The sequence below is a fragment of the Notolabrus celidotus genome, chromosome 13 (genome assembly GCF_009762535.1).
Source record: "Notolabrus celidotus isolate fNotCel1 chromosome 13, fNotCel1.pri, whole genome shotgun sequence".
NCBI lineage: Eukaryota > Metazoa > Chordata > Actinopteri > Labriformes > Labridae > Notolabrus > Notolabrus celidotus.
The window spans coordinates 27772031-27791165 of NC_048284.1; the positions used below are offsets into that span (position 1 = coordinate 27772031).

General features: G+C 37.7%; 1 protein-coding gene across 1 annotated transcript in view; it reads right to left on the reverse strand.

Moving 5' to 3' along the window:
* Positions 1-19135, reverse strand: part of pnocb (prepronociceptin b) — a 29341-nt gene that overhangs the window by 7770 nt on the left and 2436 nt on the right. Inside the window, exons 2-3 of the mRNA XM_034699111.1 lie at positions 17640-17798; positions 1129-1380 (exon numbers count right to left, since the gene is read on the reverse strand). Of these exons, the coding sequence (XP_034555002.1) occupies positions 1129-1263 (135 nt within the window). The 5' untranslated portion in view covers positions 1264-1380; positions 17640-17798. The remainder of the gene's footprint in view (positions 1-1128; positions 1381-17639; positions 17799-19135) is intronic.

The following is a 19135-nucleotide window of genomic DNA, read 5'->3' on the forward strand; positions in this document are numbered from 1 at the left end:
AAAAGGTGGTGTGAATTTTTAAAAGTCGCTTTTTTATTCACATTTAGAGAAATATTTTGGATCATTTTCACATTTTTTTTTGTCGTGACACATATATTTTGGATAAAATCAGCTTTAAATCTAAATGCCAAGTGTAAATCTAATTGTATAATGTCCAATCTAAGGGTGCAGATTTAGCCAAATGGTTGAATTAGCTGGCAGCCTTGTGTCGTTTCTCCCTTCCCGCATGTCATTCCCCCACTCTCTCCCAGTTTCCTGCTCTATCCACTGTCCTCTCTTCTCTAAAGAAAGCGTAAAAGCCAAAAATATATAACTTAAAGATATTAAATATAAATATGAAATTTAAATCTAATTGTTCAACATTAAATCTAAATGCTAAACATAAATCTGTGAAATGTTAAATCTAAATGCTATATATAAATCAGTTTATCTCAAATGTATTGGTCATGACAAAATAAATGTGAAAATGAATACAAATATTGCTCTAATTATGTAAAAGATAGTGACTTTAAAAAAATTCACGCCACATTTTTATGATGTTCTGGGGCTAAATGTGAAGAAATGTTAATGTTATTTTCAGTGTGAACAACTTAACAAACAGTGCCCCATAAAAAAAAACCTGAAACACCTTTGTTAGTTAATATAATATAATATAATTTCACCACATTATGTGCCATGGTCAGAAAGTACAGAGTCAAGAGGTTAAGGTGAATTAATTAATTTCTCTGAGAAAAGTGTATTCATGCTCACAACTTTGTTTCTCTGATTTCATGAAAGGATTCATACATTTTACCAGACAAAAGTTTTTTACTAATTATTTTGTGTGTAATGTTAAATCGAGAAGACAACAAAAATATTTTCTTGGCAACTGGTAATTAAAAGTCTTCTCCATATAAGTGGTTTATGAAGGGATAAACAAAGTGCACACAACTGTCAAACTGAACACTTTTCCAGAAGCTGCTGTTGTGATTGAAAACATTGTAAGACAATCAATCCCACAAACACTCCTTTATCAGGGTGCTGAAGGCCTGGGGCAGCTGTACCAACACTAACACACTACTGTGTTGATAAGCATGATTTGGTTGCTCTTATCAACTGTGACTCACGCAGACACACATACATGCTCACCATGGTGTTGAAGGCTTGCTGCTGCTGCTGCTGCAAAAGCAGACCGCATGCCACACAGTCCCCCTGGCAGTCACTGCGTCCAGGGGTGAAGAGACTTGCCAGCAGCACCACCAGGAACCACAGAGGGATCTTCATCGCTCAGCACAGCCAGACAGGAGGAGTCCAACGAGAGCCCAGCAGGTCAAAGAGATGGTTCTACAACAAGGGTCAACAGATGGAGGACCTAAGAAATAAAGCCTTTGAGGTCTGGGCCTACAGAGAGAAAGCAGACAAAGTAAAGAAACCTTGTGTTATTCTTAAATCACAGGGATCATTAGATTGACTTTAGCCTTCAGTCACAGTGTGAGCAGGTGAGTGTTCAGCCAATACCAGGTGATTTAGATGAAGAGAGAACAAAACCCGGGGCAACAAGTGAGGACATTTATATTCTTACAGTGTGCAGAAAGTACGCTGCTTACTGATGGAGCTTGTTCAGCTGGTTTCTGAGATTTGTATGAGTTTGTCTTTGTCTGAAACTAACAGGGTCCTCGTGGTTCACAGGAGCCGCTTTGTAGAGAACCGAGACCTGAATATATTCAGATGGTTGGTTTAAATATGGGGAGCATTTGCATGTTCAAAAATACATGTACATTTAAACCATGTTATTTTTTTATGCCATATAAAGTGTGTGTAGGCTGAAAGAAGATAACGGCAGGGTTGAGTCTGTCTCTGACACTAGCTGCTATCTGTGATCAGGTGCACTGTATTTGTTATTTGACCTCCACTCCCTGACACCAATCTATTGTCACTCACTGATATATCATTCAATAACAGAGATAACAAAAGATCCACTCACAACATCACAGATTGCCTCTGCCCCACCACAAACAGCTTTATAATCAAAGACAACGCCTAAAATGAATCAATGACTTCTTTCCTTCATTTTGTCCTCACTCTCTGAACTCAAGAAAATTGTTATTTTACCCTTTTTACTATCTGCAACTAGGAAAAATGATATATACATATCCTTTTGAATTGCACTATTGTAAGGGGGTTTGGTTGTCCATTACATCCTGTTGAGTTATTCCTATGTAATGGACTCCGGACAACTAAAGGACAACTAAAGGTCAACAGTCATCACGATACATCAAATTCCAGTATGAACGATAGTCATACACACACACGCACCCACCCACCCATCCACACACAAAAACACACACACACACACACACACACACACACACACACACACACACACAAACAATACAAGCAGCAATATCAAGATTTCATTATGATACAGTATGACATATGGGAAAGAATCATAGCATGCATAAAGGCCTTGGCTGCATCCACTAAGAGACAGTTTCTTATGTGTCTAAAGTTTACCAGATTGTATTTGATGTTTTTTTTTAGCATTTTCTTAATGTTTCTTTAAATTAAGAAATTAGATTCACTAAAACTACGCCAAGATATGTAAACACACTCGCTCATCAAGACTTTGTTTCTATTAGAAAAGAGTGAAATCACATGTTTGAAGATATTTTTGGGAAATTGTATCTTATAAAAACATAGAGCATTACCTCTTTATACACAAAATGCCTACATTTAACAGAGTTGTACTATACAGTAATACCTGTTGAACCCTCAAAGAACACATTTCAGCTGAAGAATTCTAACTAACTAAGAGTAACATTTTAGCTATTCAAAATAAAGGAACATCTGTGGATATGTTGAGATTTTCCTTTTGTTGTGATTTTGTGGTTTGATCAATTTCAATTGTTTCCAATTTCAATAGTAAAACAAATACTATACATATCATTAAAGGCATAAATGCAGGTGTTGAATCTTCTATTCAGAGGACATAGTTTCATATGAAGGGTGAAATAAAAACTAAAGATGATCGATTCTAAATTGAAATGTAAGAGCTTTGGCATTTAAGGGCCGATTTCCAAGATAACTGCAAAGTTAAGATGCAAATTAATGAAGATGTGATATACTTGTCATAAGTTATATCGGTTAAATGTGCTCACAAGCCTCAAAATAAATTTTCTCTCATAGTGATTCCACAGTTGTCTTATCCTGTCTTGATGTTGGGTCTTCATTAGTAATATAACAGAGTACAGTCTAGACCTGCTCTGTTTGTAAAGAGTCTTGGGATAACATTTGTCTGATTTGGTGCTATACAGATAAAGATTGATTGATTGATATGTTAGCTTAAAATAGTGAGGAAATGATAAAGTTGCAGGAACACTGTCTAGCAGTGAAGACATCATGAAAATGAATGAAAATCATTAACATCTCACAGACTGGGTGTTGTATTGATGGGCGCACTGAAGTGAAAATAAATAAGTAAAAATTGCGGCAGTGTGACCATGTCCACTTAAACACATTACCACTCTTAGTCAATAGCAGATGAAACAGGTCGTGTGTGACTCGGGCCCTTTTGAAAATACATAAATAGCTCTATGGGAAATCATTAAAGCAACATGTTTGTTTCCCTTGCTGAAATGTTTTGTATAATGATCATTTGCCAGCATGCTGACAAAGCTACTCTGGTGTTTTTATGTTTTCTCTCAATTGGCCCGTACTTAGTTAGTTAAACAAATGAGTAAACCAGCACAGCGAACGTGATGGTGTCAGCCCTGGATACACTCCAGCATCACATGGATGAAGCTTTCACCGTTTTTTTAATATGAACTGGCTCTTGGGTTCATCATGAGCTTTTTGTCTCATCAGTCTTGAATAACTCTGATGAATAAAGTCGTGCAATGTGTGTCATAATCTGTTATTATAATCAGTGAATGTTGGTTTGGTTGCCTCCACACACTCAGAATCATCCAAATATTGTGGTTTCAGCTTTTAGCCAAATAATAAGTGGTTTTGTTTTTTCTCCTTTTGTTTAAAGGGCACACAGCATGAAGGTGAGGGATAGTGAAACTCTTAAAAGGGAAACTTTTTAATTTAAAAGTATCTGAGAGAAAACCTTCTTTGTCTTGAAGGCTGCTTAAAATCTTCAAATAAATTAGTTTTTTTTCTCCAAAATCTTGCTCTTGGCTGCATTTGTGAATTAATTTTAATTAACCTGCAGATTTGTTTAACAAAGATTCGCTGCATGTGGTTTTGGTTGAATGGGCAGGAGAGCAGCTTCTAAAGACTCAGAGAATATGTTATCAAGACATCGCCTGCTGCCTTCTCTCTTTTGAATAGAAGCCATTCTTGTTAGTGCGAAACAATTGACAAGGATATTAAGTGTTAATGGGCTACAATGTCATCAATCTGCAGCTTGGAGGTGTTTATATTGGACGGAAGAGAGCTGTGGTTATAATGATTTGTATCGGTCAACTTGTTGACATAGTATGGCTTCGAGTGGCTGCACTTCCACATTGTTTATCTATTCACACACTTAACTCTATACTCTCCACTGATACATCACACTCACACAGGGAGAAAAAAACCCTAGACTCTCACCGGGCCGAGCCCACAACAATCATGCATGGACACACAAGGGCCCCCTGTCAGCAGTGTCACAATGCCTTAATCTTAAATCATGATGTGATCCAGAAAATAACAACACCACCCATGCAGATTGAATGTTGTGTTTACAGTAGACCCATTTAGAATCAGATCTGAATAGGAGCTCAGCTTTTAAAGAGTTTGTAACATATAGTGTTCCTTGCAGGAATAAATAACCCTCTCACTTCACTGAACAAGAAACATTTACCTACATACACCATTTTTACGAGGTTACATGAGATATTTCATATGAAAATACGTTTTTTTGCATGACTAAGAATGAACTTTCAGGCACTGAACAACCGATGTCAATCACAATTATACTGTTTTACTTAAAAATGATAAACAAACTAACAAAAAGCACAATGATCTGAAATAAACTTAAAGGGATTTGAGAAGAATGCATGTTTGATTATTTGGTAATGTACTGCCTAGTTCTTGTAAATCACTGTGGATTTCACTGCAGTGACTAAGGGCAAACCAGAAGCTGCCTTGGCACTTTCTCACCTGGTTCTTGCACCTCGTATTCCCTCTTTGTCCTCTCTCTCTCTCTGTCCTCTCTCTCTCCATCCTCCCCCTTCTCTCCTTCTTGCACGGACATTCATCCACAAACATATAATCAACTAGAAAATTACACACAGTATGATGGAAAAGCAAATAGAAGAGGTTGGGGGAGGATCCATATTGATAACAGTACATCATTGCTCTGTTTTCTTATGTAAAATCAGAGTTGTTTTCAATTTCATTGTAGTTATTGCGGCAACAGAGGCTGTCTTGACATTATGATTCTCTCTCTCCCTCTCCCTGTCTCCATCCTGCTCTTTCTCCTACTCTGCCTCTGCTGTCAACCAAAAGACAAACAGAACAACCAAACAGTGAAATGACCATCTAATAAGAACAATCCATTGAGCCACACTTTTTTTCTAAAGCCTTGCTGCTTTCTTTAAAATAATTGTGCCTTTATCCCTCTACGGAATAAGTGAAATATTTTGAGTTGCTCTTCTACAAATGAAAGCCTAATTATACACTTTACATAATGATAATATAACTAATGCACTGAAATAAAGCAAAATCACAACATTAACATGTTAATTTACATATGAATGTGTTATAATCTGCATGCTAATTAACACACAGCTAGGCTCTCTCCAGCTTTCCCATCCAACAAAGGCAAAATGTCCAAAAACATGACTTTAAAAAAAAGAAAGACAGTCAAGTTATTTGTAATTAGCAGAACATAAAGCTAAATTCAGACCCACTCATTATCCACTCAAAATAATTAAAACTTGTCAATCTTAGATGATGTTCTGAAATCTGCACATTGTAAAACTCAATTAATTCCTTTTATTTTTCAGATTCAAATATGTTCAATCATTATAGGAAGCAGATCTAGAAACTTGGAAGAAATGGGGGAGTTTCAAAGTTTTGAAATGAAAAAAGAAGACGTGATGATGTCACCAAGGTTGATGTAACCTTGGCTTGTTACCTTAAAAGGGGAGTTCTATACTAACAGGAGATGGTTTTACAGGGATAGGAGATTTTAATAAAAGTTGACATTTGGTTGCATTATCAGAAGTGTAGGATTTATTTTTTTCTTGCTCCAGTGGGACGTAAAAGTCTGAATATCTCTGCCTCTGCTTCAGTTTTGTTGATTCTCTTTTAATACGTCTTTTGTGAGTCACCAACTAAGAAGTGCGGTACTAAATTGCTGGAGTGCTCCTTTAATTGACCAATGTTTCCTCAAGAGTAGAAAAGCTTTGGTGAGGTTTTACCTGCCATAAAATCAAGGGTGGAAGAATTTAGCTCAAGTATTGAGCATAGCTTGGTTCTTGAAAAGTACAAATGAAAAGCACTTGTCTGATACTGCCAGAGCTTCCTCCCTTTGGCTTTGATTTATTTGTGAGTCACCAATTACAACGAGTAATGAATGCTTGCTGCATGGCCCCTGGCTTTGGACGTGAATGCTGATATCTCAGTTGTTCCGTCAGACAATGACTGACCAACTTAGTTAACATCCATTTTGACAAAAATTGTAAAATGACCATTTATTAGGTGTGAAATAATCATTTGTAATAAGACTGTAGTTAGATTACAGAGACTGTGGTGTAAACGGGGAAATATTGCAATAAACAAATACAATAATAAGACGCTTTGTACCACTGGACAAGCAAACTAAAGTTCATAAATGTAACATGAAAATGTTGGACTAAAATCAGTGTGGTAGGTAACCAGTTGTCCCTTCGGGCTAGCATTTCTAAAAGTTACACTCATGCCTTCTCAAACTTTCCATCCAAACAGGTCTGTCATCTTGCTCACAACAACCAGGAGCCAAAGAGCGTCCCACCCCCTCCACATCTCTATAACTTCAAACTTGTGCTTTTCACATGTGTGACATCTTAAACCATTCACACAAGGCCTCTTACAGGGCGCCAAAAAGGATTTCAACCAAGACCCTGTGAACTTATTACAGGAAGTTTCATTCAAAAATAGATCTTCATCGTCCGCAAAGATAAACAACCTTGCCCCTTGAAGTGATGCATGAACGAAAAGGAAAAAGAAAATGGATTATAGTGAGGAGCCTGATGTCCCTCTTCCTTTGAATGAGTCTTTCCGTCTCTCACAAATGAATGCTTTTACCCACTTCTATCCAAAACAAATGTAGCCTACTGTTTGTGGCTCCATTAGAGTTAACCAAGACCCTGAAAACCGTTCAAATGTTCTTTTCCTTTCAATCAAAGAGGAAAAAATCAGAACTTTCACATACGACACGCTGTCTCATACATCTGGTTCTTGTTTCCCGAATACATCCTGAGTCTAAAATATAAAAGAGCAGTGTACGACCGTATGACTGTTGTGTGTGTGTGTGTGTGTGTGTGTGTGTGTGTGTGTGTGTGTGTGTGTGTGTGTGTGTGTGTGTGTGTGTGTGTGTGTGTAACTTCAAGTGAAAGAAAGGATACAAAGCCAAGGTCTTTCTTTATAATGAAATAAATAGAAGAACGATAAGTACCCCCCTGCACCCCATCCACCGCTAACCCAACTTTGTTCAGTCAATAAGAAAGACTTTTTCATGTGTTTTGCAAAAGCCAGTAAGTTACTGAATAAGAGCAGGGTCCGATTGGTCTGTGCACCATATACAAAGTTACTGGCTATATATATGTATATATATATATATATATATATATATATATATATATATCGCTAACAGAGAGATAAATTAGCATTAGCGACTCTAATGAAGGATGGGGAAGGGGCCAAGGTGTCATGAATGTGAGTTGAGGAGAAGAAAAGCTCCGTGTCCATCGCTGACAAAGCTCTGACTCACTCTATCTCATCCATTAGTGTCTGCATGAAGCTGAGAAAGGAGTCTGCTAATGCATAGATAACCCAGGGGTCCTTCTCTGTCTCTGTTTCTTTTTGCTCCCTCTCATGCATCCACTTCCCTCCTCTTGTTGCTCCATTCTTGTTTTGTCTCCCTCCACTCATCCCCCAGTGTTTCCTCTTTATTTCCACATCAGTGAATTACAGATACGATTATATATCTTCAATGACATGTTGCAGAGGTTTTCAGTTTCTTTGAGGTTGTTTGAAGATCTTAACTCATTAGAGCCCAGCTAAAGCAAGGAGCCACCAAAGATGGATGACATGAGGATGACACTTAATAGGACGTAAATGACTAGAATTCTGGTTCTACCTATTACATCTCATGGGCCATTAATGATACTTGATTAATTCTTTATAACCTGAGGAGAATCACGAGTGTTTTATCCCCTTACTCTTTCTAATTGATTGTTGAAAGTGTGCTTTGAGATAATTGAGTAAGAAAGTTGGGTTTAATATGAAAGTGAATGGTGGCAGAAGAAAAAACTGTGAGGGGCTTCACAATACAGACTCAGAATTCATTGTTTTTCTAATCTGGTTCTGATGTTTTTTACTAAACGCGCTTGATTTGCTTGTTCAAGTTTAATACAGTGGCCTCAAAGATCGCACTCAACACCCTCATTAAAGGGACAGTGTTAGACAGGAATATTTAGCAGTAAGATTCTGGGTGCTCACCCCTCTTGTGGGTGAATAAACAATGGCTTTCAAATACAAGAAGCCCCTAAGATGCATAAGAGTGATCTTAGTTTGTCAAGTTTATACCATCAAAAATGTCTATCAGTAAGTCGTTGCATTTTGCATGGTCACTCAGTACAAAAACGTGTGTGCTACTGGTTTGTCCCTTCATTGCATCTGTAGAAACATAGCAATGCAAGGTAGTGGCTGCCATAAAAATGGACTGACTGCCTGTGTAGATATGAAAGGCTCATTCTGAGTTGACAAAAACTAAATGACTTTCATATTCAGGTTAATATACACTAATTTAATCATACTTTGAATCTCATATTCCATTTCTACCTGTTCAACATGCCCTTAATTATGACACACTGCACCTTTAAATGGGGGTTGAAGAATTATTGTTTCAAAAATCAACAGAAACATGTTTCCCGGACTTTTATAAGGATAACTTTTTACTTGTTTTATAACCTTCATTTAACCAGGCAGTTCCATTAATATTGAAACCTTTTTTCAAGAGAGATCTGATTGTGAATTTCTGATTTCTGTAAGCAGTAATAGTGAAAAATGTTGACATTGTGGATTATAGACTATAAATCATTTCTTTGTTAATGATTTTATTAAAGCACAGCACTAAGATAAAAGTTTTTATTTCCATTTTTTAAAAAGTTGTTGAAAGTTCTCATTACCACCTGTGGACTGGGCTGTTGGTGAACCCTCACAATCATCAACTTAAGCTCTATGGTCAACAGACTATCAGAGGCAATCAGAAAAGATGGAGGTTACATTATTTGTTACATTACAATGTGTTAATGTATTGGCTAACAACTTAAGCAGCACACGTTTGTGGTTTGAAAAGTAAACCCCGATTGGTTGCTAAGTTTACTATGTATATGCATTGGTGACTGGACGCTCATTTAACTCTGATCCTTTTTTTTTTTACTTCTGTCAGGAGTTCTTATCCCTGAACATTACTTTGCTTATCAATATATTGTCACAGGCTGAAGACCTGACCTTTGTGTACCATACCCAAAGCTAAATGTGTGCTGGGATTGGCTGCAACTCTTTGCATCTCATCAACAGTTGTGAAATGAAAAGATTGGTAGAACGATCACACAAGGAAAAATAAATCTAACCTGCGTTAGTTCCAACTTTTGATACAAATAATTTGTGGCAAAGAGGGATGTACCTCAAATTAATCATGTTTGAAAAGTTACATGAATCCTGAATACCATTAAGTCTTGCAGACTATACATTGGCACAGTAATAGTTACCTGTAACGCTGTCCTCAACTAGATCCCAAACCACTTCTTGGTCATGATGTTTTCAGTAGGATTAATTTCCTCTACGTCTGGTTTTATAGTTCTCTGCGCATTTTTATCTGGATGTCCAGCTGCCAACATCCAGTTGTCAGAACACCTGAGCTAATGAAAATGCTGAGTCTCCGTCAGTTATTACCATGAACCCAGAGCAAAGAGCTTAACAGGCAGCAATGACTGGTGCTTAAGGGATTTCAGATTGGTTTTTCCAGCTCTGGGTTCCACTTCTTGAGCCATCAAAGGTTGTCATATCTTATTTGAGGATACCTTGAGACACTTCTTAGGGCTCTCAATGTGTCTGCTTTGAAATCAAGTGTACCAATTTTTCAAAAAAAGATTTTTCACGACTTAATATTTCTATTAAGAAGGCAAAATACTTTTTCATTTTGTGTCATTAATGAGAAAACATCTACAGAGGAAACTGGACACCGGCAAATACTTCCAAACAACCTAACTAAAAGCATTTCAGAAAGAGTCAATTAGATAATTTCAGAAGCCCTGGGGAGTCTTTATTATATTATTTTTCAGATACATGCTTTATTTTTACCTTAACCAACTCAAAACTCACACCTACAGAAAACCACAATGTCACCAAATGTGAACCCTGTACTGTAAAAATACAAATAATCAGTCACTCCTCCAAAAACCTTAAGATTGAGGAGGATTCAAAGACAGCCACAGGATACTCTCTCACACAGCTATTCAGATCCAACCAGAAAGGCCGCAGACAAACTGTGGAGGGTTTAATGCCAAGTAAAGCTACACTTGCTGTTGTGCCCCTCATCACAGAGGGAATCCTAAATTGTCTCATATAATTCAGACATGTTGGCCCCAGCTGTTCCAGATTTATGAGTATACCTTTTACCTTCTTTGTTGTATTTAAATCTGGTTATTGTCCCACAAACATTGACTCTAGTTTTGTGGATGGGATAAAGACCAAGAGTAAATGGCATTGAGCTTAACATCAAACTGTATAATAAGCTAAATTCCGGCAGATTATGAAGATTAAAAAGAAGGGCATTAATATTGAAAAGAGAAACTTTTTATCTCTTCCATCTCAGAGATTTTCTTGGTCATACTGTTATCATATCTACTGAGAGAATCATTAGCCCTGATATGCCTTTAGGAAGTCTTATCTTGTGTAGCGTGTAGAGCAAACAGTCTTTTTTATCTTCATCGTATCCCGCAAAGGCTATAACAGTCACATACACATTAGTGCAAATATTAGTTTGAGATGTGATTGTCCTGATATTCATACTCTGTGTGTTCGAGGCACCATGATATCAGATCAATTGAGCATATCATTACTATTGTTTCCATCAATTGTACTCGTAGGGTTTCTTTTAATTTGAAACACATTTGTGCCTGAGGGCGTACACTCAAGTGGATGACATCTTCTTTGCAATCATTCCCAGCATCAGATAGCCTACGTCCTTCAAGGGGGAGAAATCACACCCAACAATTATCTCATTTAGTCTTCATAAAACTGTGTTAATAGCCCAAAAACTCATATTTTGCAAGTGCAGTACAACTTGGATGAGAGCACACTGAGAGAGAGAGCAGATCACAGTGCAGACACATTTACTCTCTTATAAACTGTCATCGAGTGAGAGAGTCTGTGAGAGAGGCTTCGAAAAAGAAATGGTTGGACAATGGTGGAGATTAAAGAAAAAGTGCATTCAGTTGAATTCTGACATTTCAATGCTACTTCCCACAGAAACAGAGAGTTCGGGTTGTTTGGTCCTAGAGATATCCTCTCACATAAACGTTTCATACTGGAAAAAGAAAAAGAAAAGCTCAACCCATCATGAACATCAAATGTCAATTCTTGGAGCTAAATTAGCTCTTTGGGAAAAACAAAGGCTTTAACACAAGAGGGACATCACACCCTTTATGATACACTTTGTCCTGCAGTGTTAAATGCCATCAGCACGACCCTGTACAGCTGAAAATCTGCAGAGTGTTCGTCAGCTGACATGGTGTCATCGTTGATCTGGTTGCTGTTAAGCTGCATTGACACCTGCACTAATCCATTGGACACAGAGCCAGAGGAATGCAATCTAGCACAGCCAGACAAGCTCCCCACTTTTATCAAGGTGAGGACAGTGACGCTGGAGAATGTGATGAGGCGCAAAATACTTGAACATCGGAGAGCAGCCGATATGGGAATATCGGGACACATTGCTTTTCTTAACCCTTAGTAAACCAGTTTCTGATCCTGTCATTGGTTTGGATATTTATAACAGTATGAGATGTATGAGTATTGACAGTGGAGCCAAAAAATCCTGTTAATGGTGTAACCAATAACATCAATAACATCAACAGCAGCGTTAAGAGTATTGTTCTAGCTTATTAGACGGACACTGCTCTATGATGCAATAGCAAAAAATGTATCGTTCTTTTTTCTTTAAAAAATAAATAAATAAATAATGTAGAATCAAATCAAATTGTGACATTCTTTGTAGATGACGTGATGATCTTATTTTAGAGATATAGTGGACCAGATACAAAAAAGGATTAATTTTATGGCCCCTTCTCTGTTGATAAAGAGACCTATATCAAAAAATCACATATGATATTTAAGGTACTTAAAAAAAGTCTGTGAGTATAATAACTCTTAAATATTTTTCCTTCATGACACAACAGTGGCTTAATCTAAAATGTAGAACATTTTTACACATGATGAATAAAGATAAAGACATTTTAATAACAAAAAATGTCTTATTCTGACCACTTATTTTTCATTAATGAATTTAAAATAAATCCCATTTGTGGGGTTTATTTAAAGCATCTTTAAAACACTTTTGGCACCGTCCTATAACACATTCTATTCTTCCTAAAACATTTCCCCAGTCTGGAGTAATTTATCTGTGAATGGCACATTAACCACCCATTTTCTCCCCTGTCTATGCGAGTATCCTCTTTACTGATAATGGGAAAAGATTATGCACATTCATTACCATTATCATCAAAATCATCATTATCATGTGCTTAGCATAATAACAGCGCTCAACTGATTCCCTTCTCCAGCGTTTCTCTCCCTTGTTTCTGGTTGACACTGAGGCTGCTTTAGGTGGAATAAAACAGCTTTTGTCAATGTTTCTTTGAAGCGTCTGTGTGATGTGTTTAACTTGACATTCAATACTCCATGGTCAATCAAAGGAGCACAACATGAGGAATCTACTAAACGAACTAAATAAATACACTCAGCCCAAATATAATAATAAGCTGTTGAATGTTTCCTTAAAGCATTATTACACCAGCTTTAATAGTATCAGCTGTCTTATATCTATGAGATATCATTAAATTTCATACATTATATTTTACAATATAAAACCCTTCTTGTGTTACATTAAAGTCAGCTACTCCTCACCCAATATAAAGTGCAGCTGAGTAAGTAACTGCTTTCCTGCACGTTCTGGGACTTTCTCTCTAGTTAATTAAGTAGTAATCAGGTGCAATGTGAGCACTGCTGACTGTGGCTGTGGTACCTTTGGAGCCACACAGAGATAAACAAGGTAATTGGGGAAAAAGTGATTACTCTAGAGTCACCTGAGGTCAGAATCAAAAACCACAGATCCAGAAGCAGATAAATCACGACCGTCAGACTCGAAATAAAAGGAAGATAAAGGGAGAATCTTCTCAGAGGTTTTCCACATGCAGCAGTATTCTCCTAGGATCTATTACCCACTGGTTTGTGCATACAAGAAACAACAAGTGCTTTCCTAATTAACTGTTTCCTCATCCCTGAACAAGTGTCTTCTCTCTGCTCCTATCTTTTTTTCCTACATCCCACACACAGGTAGACTCACACTCATATGAAAAAGTCAAACTTGAGTTCTTCCTTACCTGTGTCTGTGACGTAAAGATATTCTCTCAGAGTCCTTTCCCTGTGGATCAGGAGAGTTTGGTGGCTCAGCTCGTATCCTTAGGCTAAGGGTTTCAACAACTGAATGCATGCCTCCTCTGAGGCTTCTTATAATGGCACACCCCTTCCCTCCTGGCTCAACCCTCCAGATCTCTCCCCCCTCCCTCCTCCTGTATATCACCATTCGCATCATAGAGGAGAGCAAGAGAGAGGGTGGATTCCCCCATTCCGTTACGCACAAACCCCAAACAGACACACAAAACATGGCCTGCAATGACGTAGGAGCCCTTGCCTACGCCACCAGTTTCGTCTTCATTGAGCCGACTAATGGGGCACTAAAAATATGCATCACCCAATGAAAGATTGATCCAGAGTCTCGATGTCTAAGGTGTCCATAAAACCCTCAACCTCAACACTGACCTGCTGCCAAGGTCAGGTAGACAGGAACGCCTCGAGATGGATTGAACTGAAAAAATGTAAGCTGTGCTCAACAAAGAAAAGCACTACCATGAAGATGATCATGGAATGTTCAGGTTGTTCTGTCAGGAACAGAGAAAAAGAATCCTGGTCTGATGGTGGTTATGACACACCTGAATAAGAGACTTTATTCCTCTTATGAATGAAAGACTGAACAATGTAGAGTAGGACAGATAATCGAGAGAAAAAGGAGCCAGCCCGGGACTGCTGACTGGATGTTGACATGAGTCATACAGGAAATTTGGAGACAGAAAACAAGACCTGATTGAAGGTCCTGAGAGCTTTCTGAGTAGGTCACGTCCTATGATACATGTTGTGTTTATTTAGGATGATGAGGATAATTTTAGCATGAAATGTAACGAGTGGGCTGAACCTACATCAGGCTTTTTCTTCTTAATGGACAAACCACTCCAGGATTCAGCTCTTCATCAGGACACATACACATTCACACAGCAGTGATGGAAAAAAGGAGCTGGTCTGCCCAATTCAGGTCTTACCCAAGGACATGTCAACAAAAGCCATACCACAAAAAGTCTAGAAACTTTACTGCTTGGTTTCAGCTCACTGTTTTCATTAGTATGAGCTCAGCTCATAAGGAATCTCAGAAAAGGTATCAAAAGCAGTGTGAATGATTTCAACTGAGAGAAGCTGAGTCAGACCATTTACTGGAATACTAAAACAATGGATTACTGAAGAGTTAAAGTGATAGAAAGTGAATACTCAAGGTTAGCAAGGTTTACAACGCAAGGTTTCAAAATGAGATTCAGGTAAAGATCAACTTTATTATTCTGCACTGAGAAATGTGTTTGATCCAGTGCCTCCTGTTCAAGGAACCTTCAAATTAATCATTTGAGATTGCTGCTCTGAATGACAGTGTAGATTGTTCTTAGAAGAAGAAGCTTTTACTTTGACAATATTGAAGATTTTACCTGATATACAGATTTACCCCTGCAGCCTTAGTCTTATTTTTGCAGAATGCAAATAGAAAAGACCAAAAGTAACAATACTCTAAACTACTGATGTTTAAATCATTTATGAAATCTGAAACTTTACTTTAAAGGTTTGATATGTTTTTAAGAAGTACACTATACGCTGCTTTTTTAATTTTATAGTTACATTTATTGTAAGTATCAGTGTTGAGGTACAAAGTGTCTCCTTTCAAAAAGTATTTCTAAAACTCTTTAAGTTTGTTTTCTGGACAATAAAGGAGCGCAGCAAACCCACTGTTCAGGATTCATCCTTGTAAAGTGTGTGCAGTGGCTTTGTTAGGTAACAATGAGTAAAATAATTGCTTTCTATGTAAAGACATGGATGAATTAAACCTTACTTGCTGTGTTCAGATGTAAGAAAAACTTGTAAAGAAAGGTATAATCTTATACGGAAAACTGTTCATTTATGTGATCAGCAGAGAGCTGACTTTCAGATGTGACATATCTCAGTTTTGAGATGGGATTTTCTGATGTTTCACTGACGTCACAGATGTGGTTACCTGTTGTCACATTACAAATGAGCAGCCAACAAGGGACTTTTTAAATCTCTCTTTTCTGTACCCTGTTGATCCTGGGTACTAGGAAACTTCCGACTTCTACCACAGGTCCTGGATTCAGCCCACTCTTTAGTGGACAAGTTGCTTAAATGGTTGATACTAATAGCTGCTTTGTACCAATTCCTATACTGCCTTGCTGCTAACACAGTCCAGCCAACTTTCCTCAGATAGAGAAATGAAATTGAAGTCGTAGCACATTATTTTTAATATTTTATATCAGACTTGGTCAGGTGACCATTAAAATCATTAAAATGGCTGTTGATTCAAAAAAGCTGGATGGGTTCCCTCTGACATGGTGCCAAACTGGTTGTGTAAATACAGACTTGGTGAGAAGGCAAGGCCTATATGTGCCTGAAAAGGCGGTGACTCTGTTTCTTTTAAAAGCAATATTCAAAGTGAAATCCTACTTTTACAGTCTTGAAGTTACACTTGAAATTCAGCTCCCTCTTCCAGAGGTGACGTTAGCTTCAGCTCGCTGCAAACATGTGAATGTGGGTGTTGAACCTGTGTGAGGTCTGATAGTGATGAATGAATAGGATACATAGACAGAGCCCTCGGTGTGGCTGAGATAAGGCACCCAAAGGAACATGCAGCCGTTGTGAGGCCTGTCTGTCATTGATATCGCTGTACCCACTTGCTGTCCAGGTTTCACAAGCTTCCTCTAGTGGCCAGGACGCAGTGATTACCTTGATGACAGAGAAGGTCATGCTTAACTTGGCCCACATTAAAACCTTCCAAACCTGGATTTGGTATGAATGGATTATATATTTTCCTGTGGCTGCTGCATGAACATGGGACCAATGAAGTGAAGCGAACACTTTTTCTGTCAGAACATTTGGGAGAATTTATTTGAAATACGCAGTTTCCCAATTTCAAAAAAATTGTAATGAAGATATAGGGGTTCATCTGATACCAGTAGACACTTATTGCTTAAATACACCCCAAGATGTTTTTTTTATCATTATTAAGTGTAGTGACAAGAAGTTTCAAAGAAGGGAAAATAATAGTATGGAAATGGAAATTAAATAAATATAAGCATTCTAAAAAAAAAATGCATTGGATGCATGAAGCAAAACAAAAACACAAACCTGCTTCAATGGTGAAAAGTGTGTTGTCTCAGACTTAAGTTGTTGTTTTTTATCAGTAAATCTCAACAAGAATTCAAAGACAAATCATCCTCCATTGAAATTTGTGTTTGTTTCCTAAGAGCCATGCAACAAGATGAAGAGGGTTCCTAATAAAACAAATGAACAAATTGATTTGTACCAATGTAAACTTATTGAATAACTCTTTAACTTCATCCCTTTTCAATGAACATGAGAGGTCTTAAAAAATACTGTAATAAGAAAGAAACAGCTTTTATAACCTACAAGGTGTTGAGAGGTGTTTTTATTTGCACCGTTTGAAGATTTGGAGAGAATGATGGCTGGTATAAATGCAGAAATTGTTTTCCAATCAGTATAAATGTATTATCCATCCCAAGACAGTGCCATATAACAAACTCTATTTCCCAATGAAGAGACATAGGAACTTAGCAGCAGTTACATTAATTTGCATATACATTAAGTTGTATTGACATTTCAGCGCACTTGTTTTTTATGACTGTCTTATTAAGTTGTACTTTTCCTTTCTTCACCAACAACTAGATATAGAAAATGTTGGTGGAGGTTCTAGGTGTGAAAAAATGCTGACTGTGGGTTAGTGGGCTCCCTGCCAAAATAATGTGCAAAACTCAGACAGCTGCACAGAAACTGACCGTTTTTTGGCTTGACTCCGCTGCTCATTTCAAGCTGAACTTGGCTCCTCTTCTCCACCTGAGGTGTTAAACCGCCTCCCTCCACAATGAAACCCAGTGATGTGTAACAAAGGAGTGGGGTTGAGTCTCTGAGGGTTTATGGCAGCTTGGGGCTTTCACCTGTCGTGACACAAGTGACTGTTATTAACAGCAGGGCTGAAAATGAATTGTACCAACAAATAATTGCATCTCCATCCCAAAAGCCACCATAATTTTGCTTGGAAGAATGATTACGCCTTCGATTACTGCTCAAGAAATCTGCAGCGTCAACCACCAAGGAATGAATGAAAGTTCTATTTCAGAGCGTAAGCACTCAGTAGTCTGTAAGGCTATATTTCATATATTTCTTAACATTGATCCTATTGCATAACTCCCTTCAGATATTTTCCTTTCAGTGCCAGCTGTTGATACCAAGGGGAATCTGAAACCAGACTGAGACTTAATGTTTTAGAACTAAAACATAAGACTACCAGGCTTAAACATTACAAACATACGGATGTGGACGTCATTTGTTAAAGACTGACAGCTGTGAAATTGAATAGGATGCAGAGAAGTTGCTCACTGATGTTTACTCTTTATGTGTGGGGAGTGCAGGATAGACCTCAGGATTAAATGCAAGGGTTTCGACCTCAATCAAGGAAATAATTACTGTTGCCTCCCTGTTGGTGGAATCCATAATTAGCTAGCAAAGCCCCTACAGGAACACAATTGGTTTGAAACACATGTAATTACAACTATAACTCTTATTGGAGTCATTAACATCTTTTTGGGGTGCCTAGAATGTTTTAATGGATTTGCCAGGAAATTCAATTCAGGCTGTATTTATGCCGTTCCAACAATATATTTATTTCCTAATAAATTCTCTGGTCCAAGTCCACTCTGTATGCCAAAATATCAGCATCCAGACATCTGTCAAAGCAAGTGAGATATGATAATAGAAAAGAGGGCATTTGCTCCTAGATAAAAACAAGTCAAGTGTGACTGACTCCATCTTCCTCCAGTAATGAAGAGTACTCATGATTGGCGTCACTGATAAAAGCTATGGATCATGCACACAAACAGATAAGACACACCTCAAGGAGAGTGCTTCAGTGCAGAGAATCACTGTCTCTACAGAACAAACACAGAAAAAGCACAAACACACTTTAACAGCACTGTTTGCTGCACTCACCACCAAGAAGCAGTCAATACTGATGCAGTATGCTGTGCGTGTTTGTTCGCATGTGTGACAATGAAAGTGGTGCGCTTTTTTTTTTACATACATACATGTTTTACCTTTTTTTTTTTTTACCAGATACAACGACTTGACGGCAAAAGTCTTCCAGTATATCAATGTAATACTAATCAATTGCTTTCTCTCTCTAGTATTCTGCGCATTTGTCATGTTATTATTGTTATTTCGTCTTCTTACTGCCTTTATCATCATTTTACTTATATCCCATTTTATTTTCCTTTAA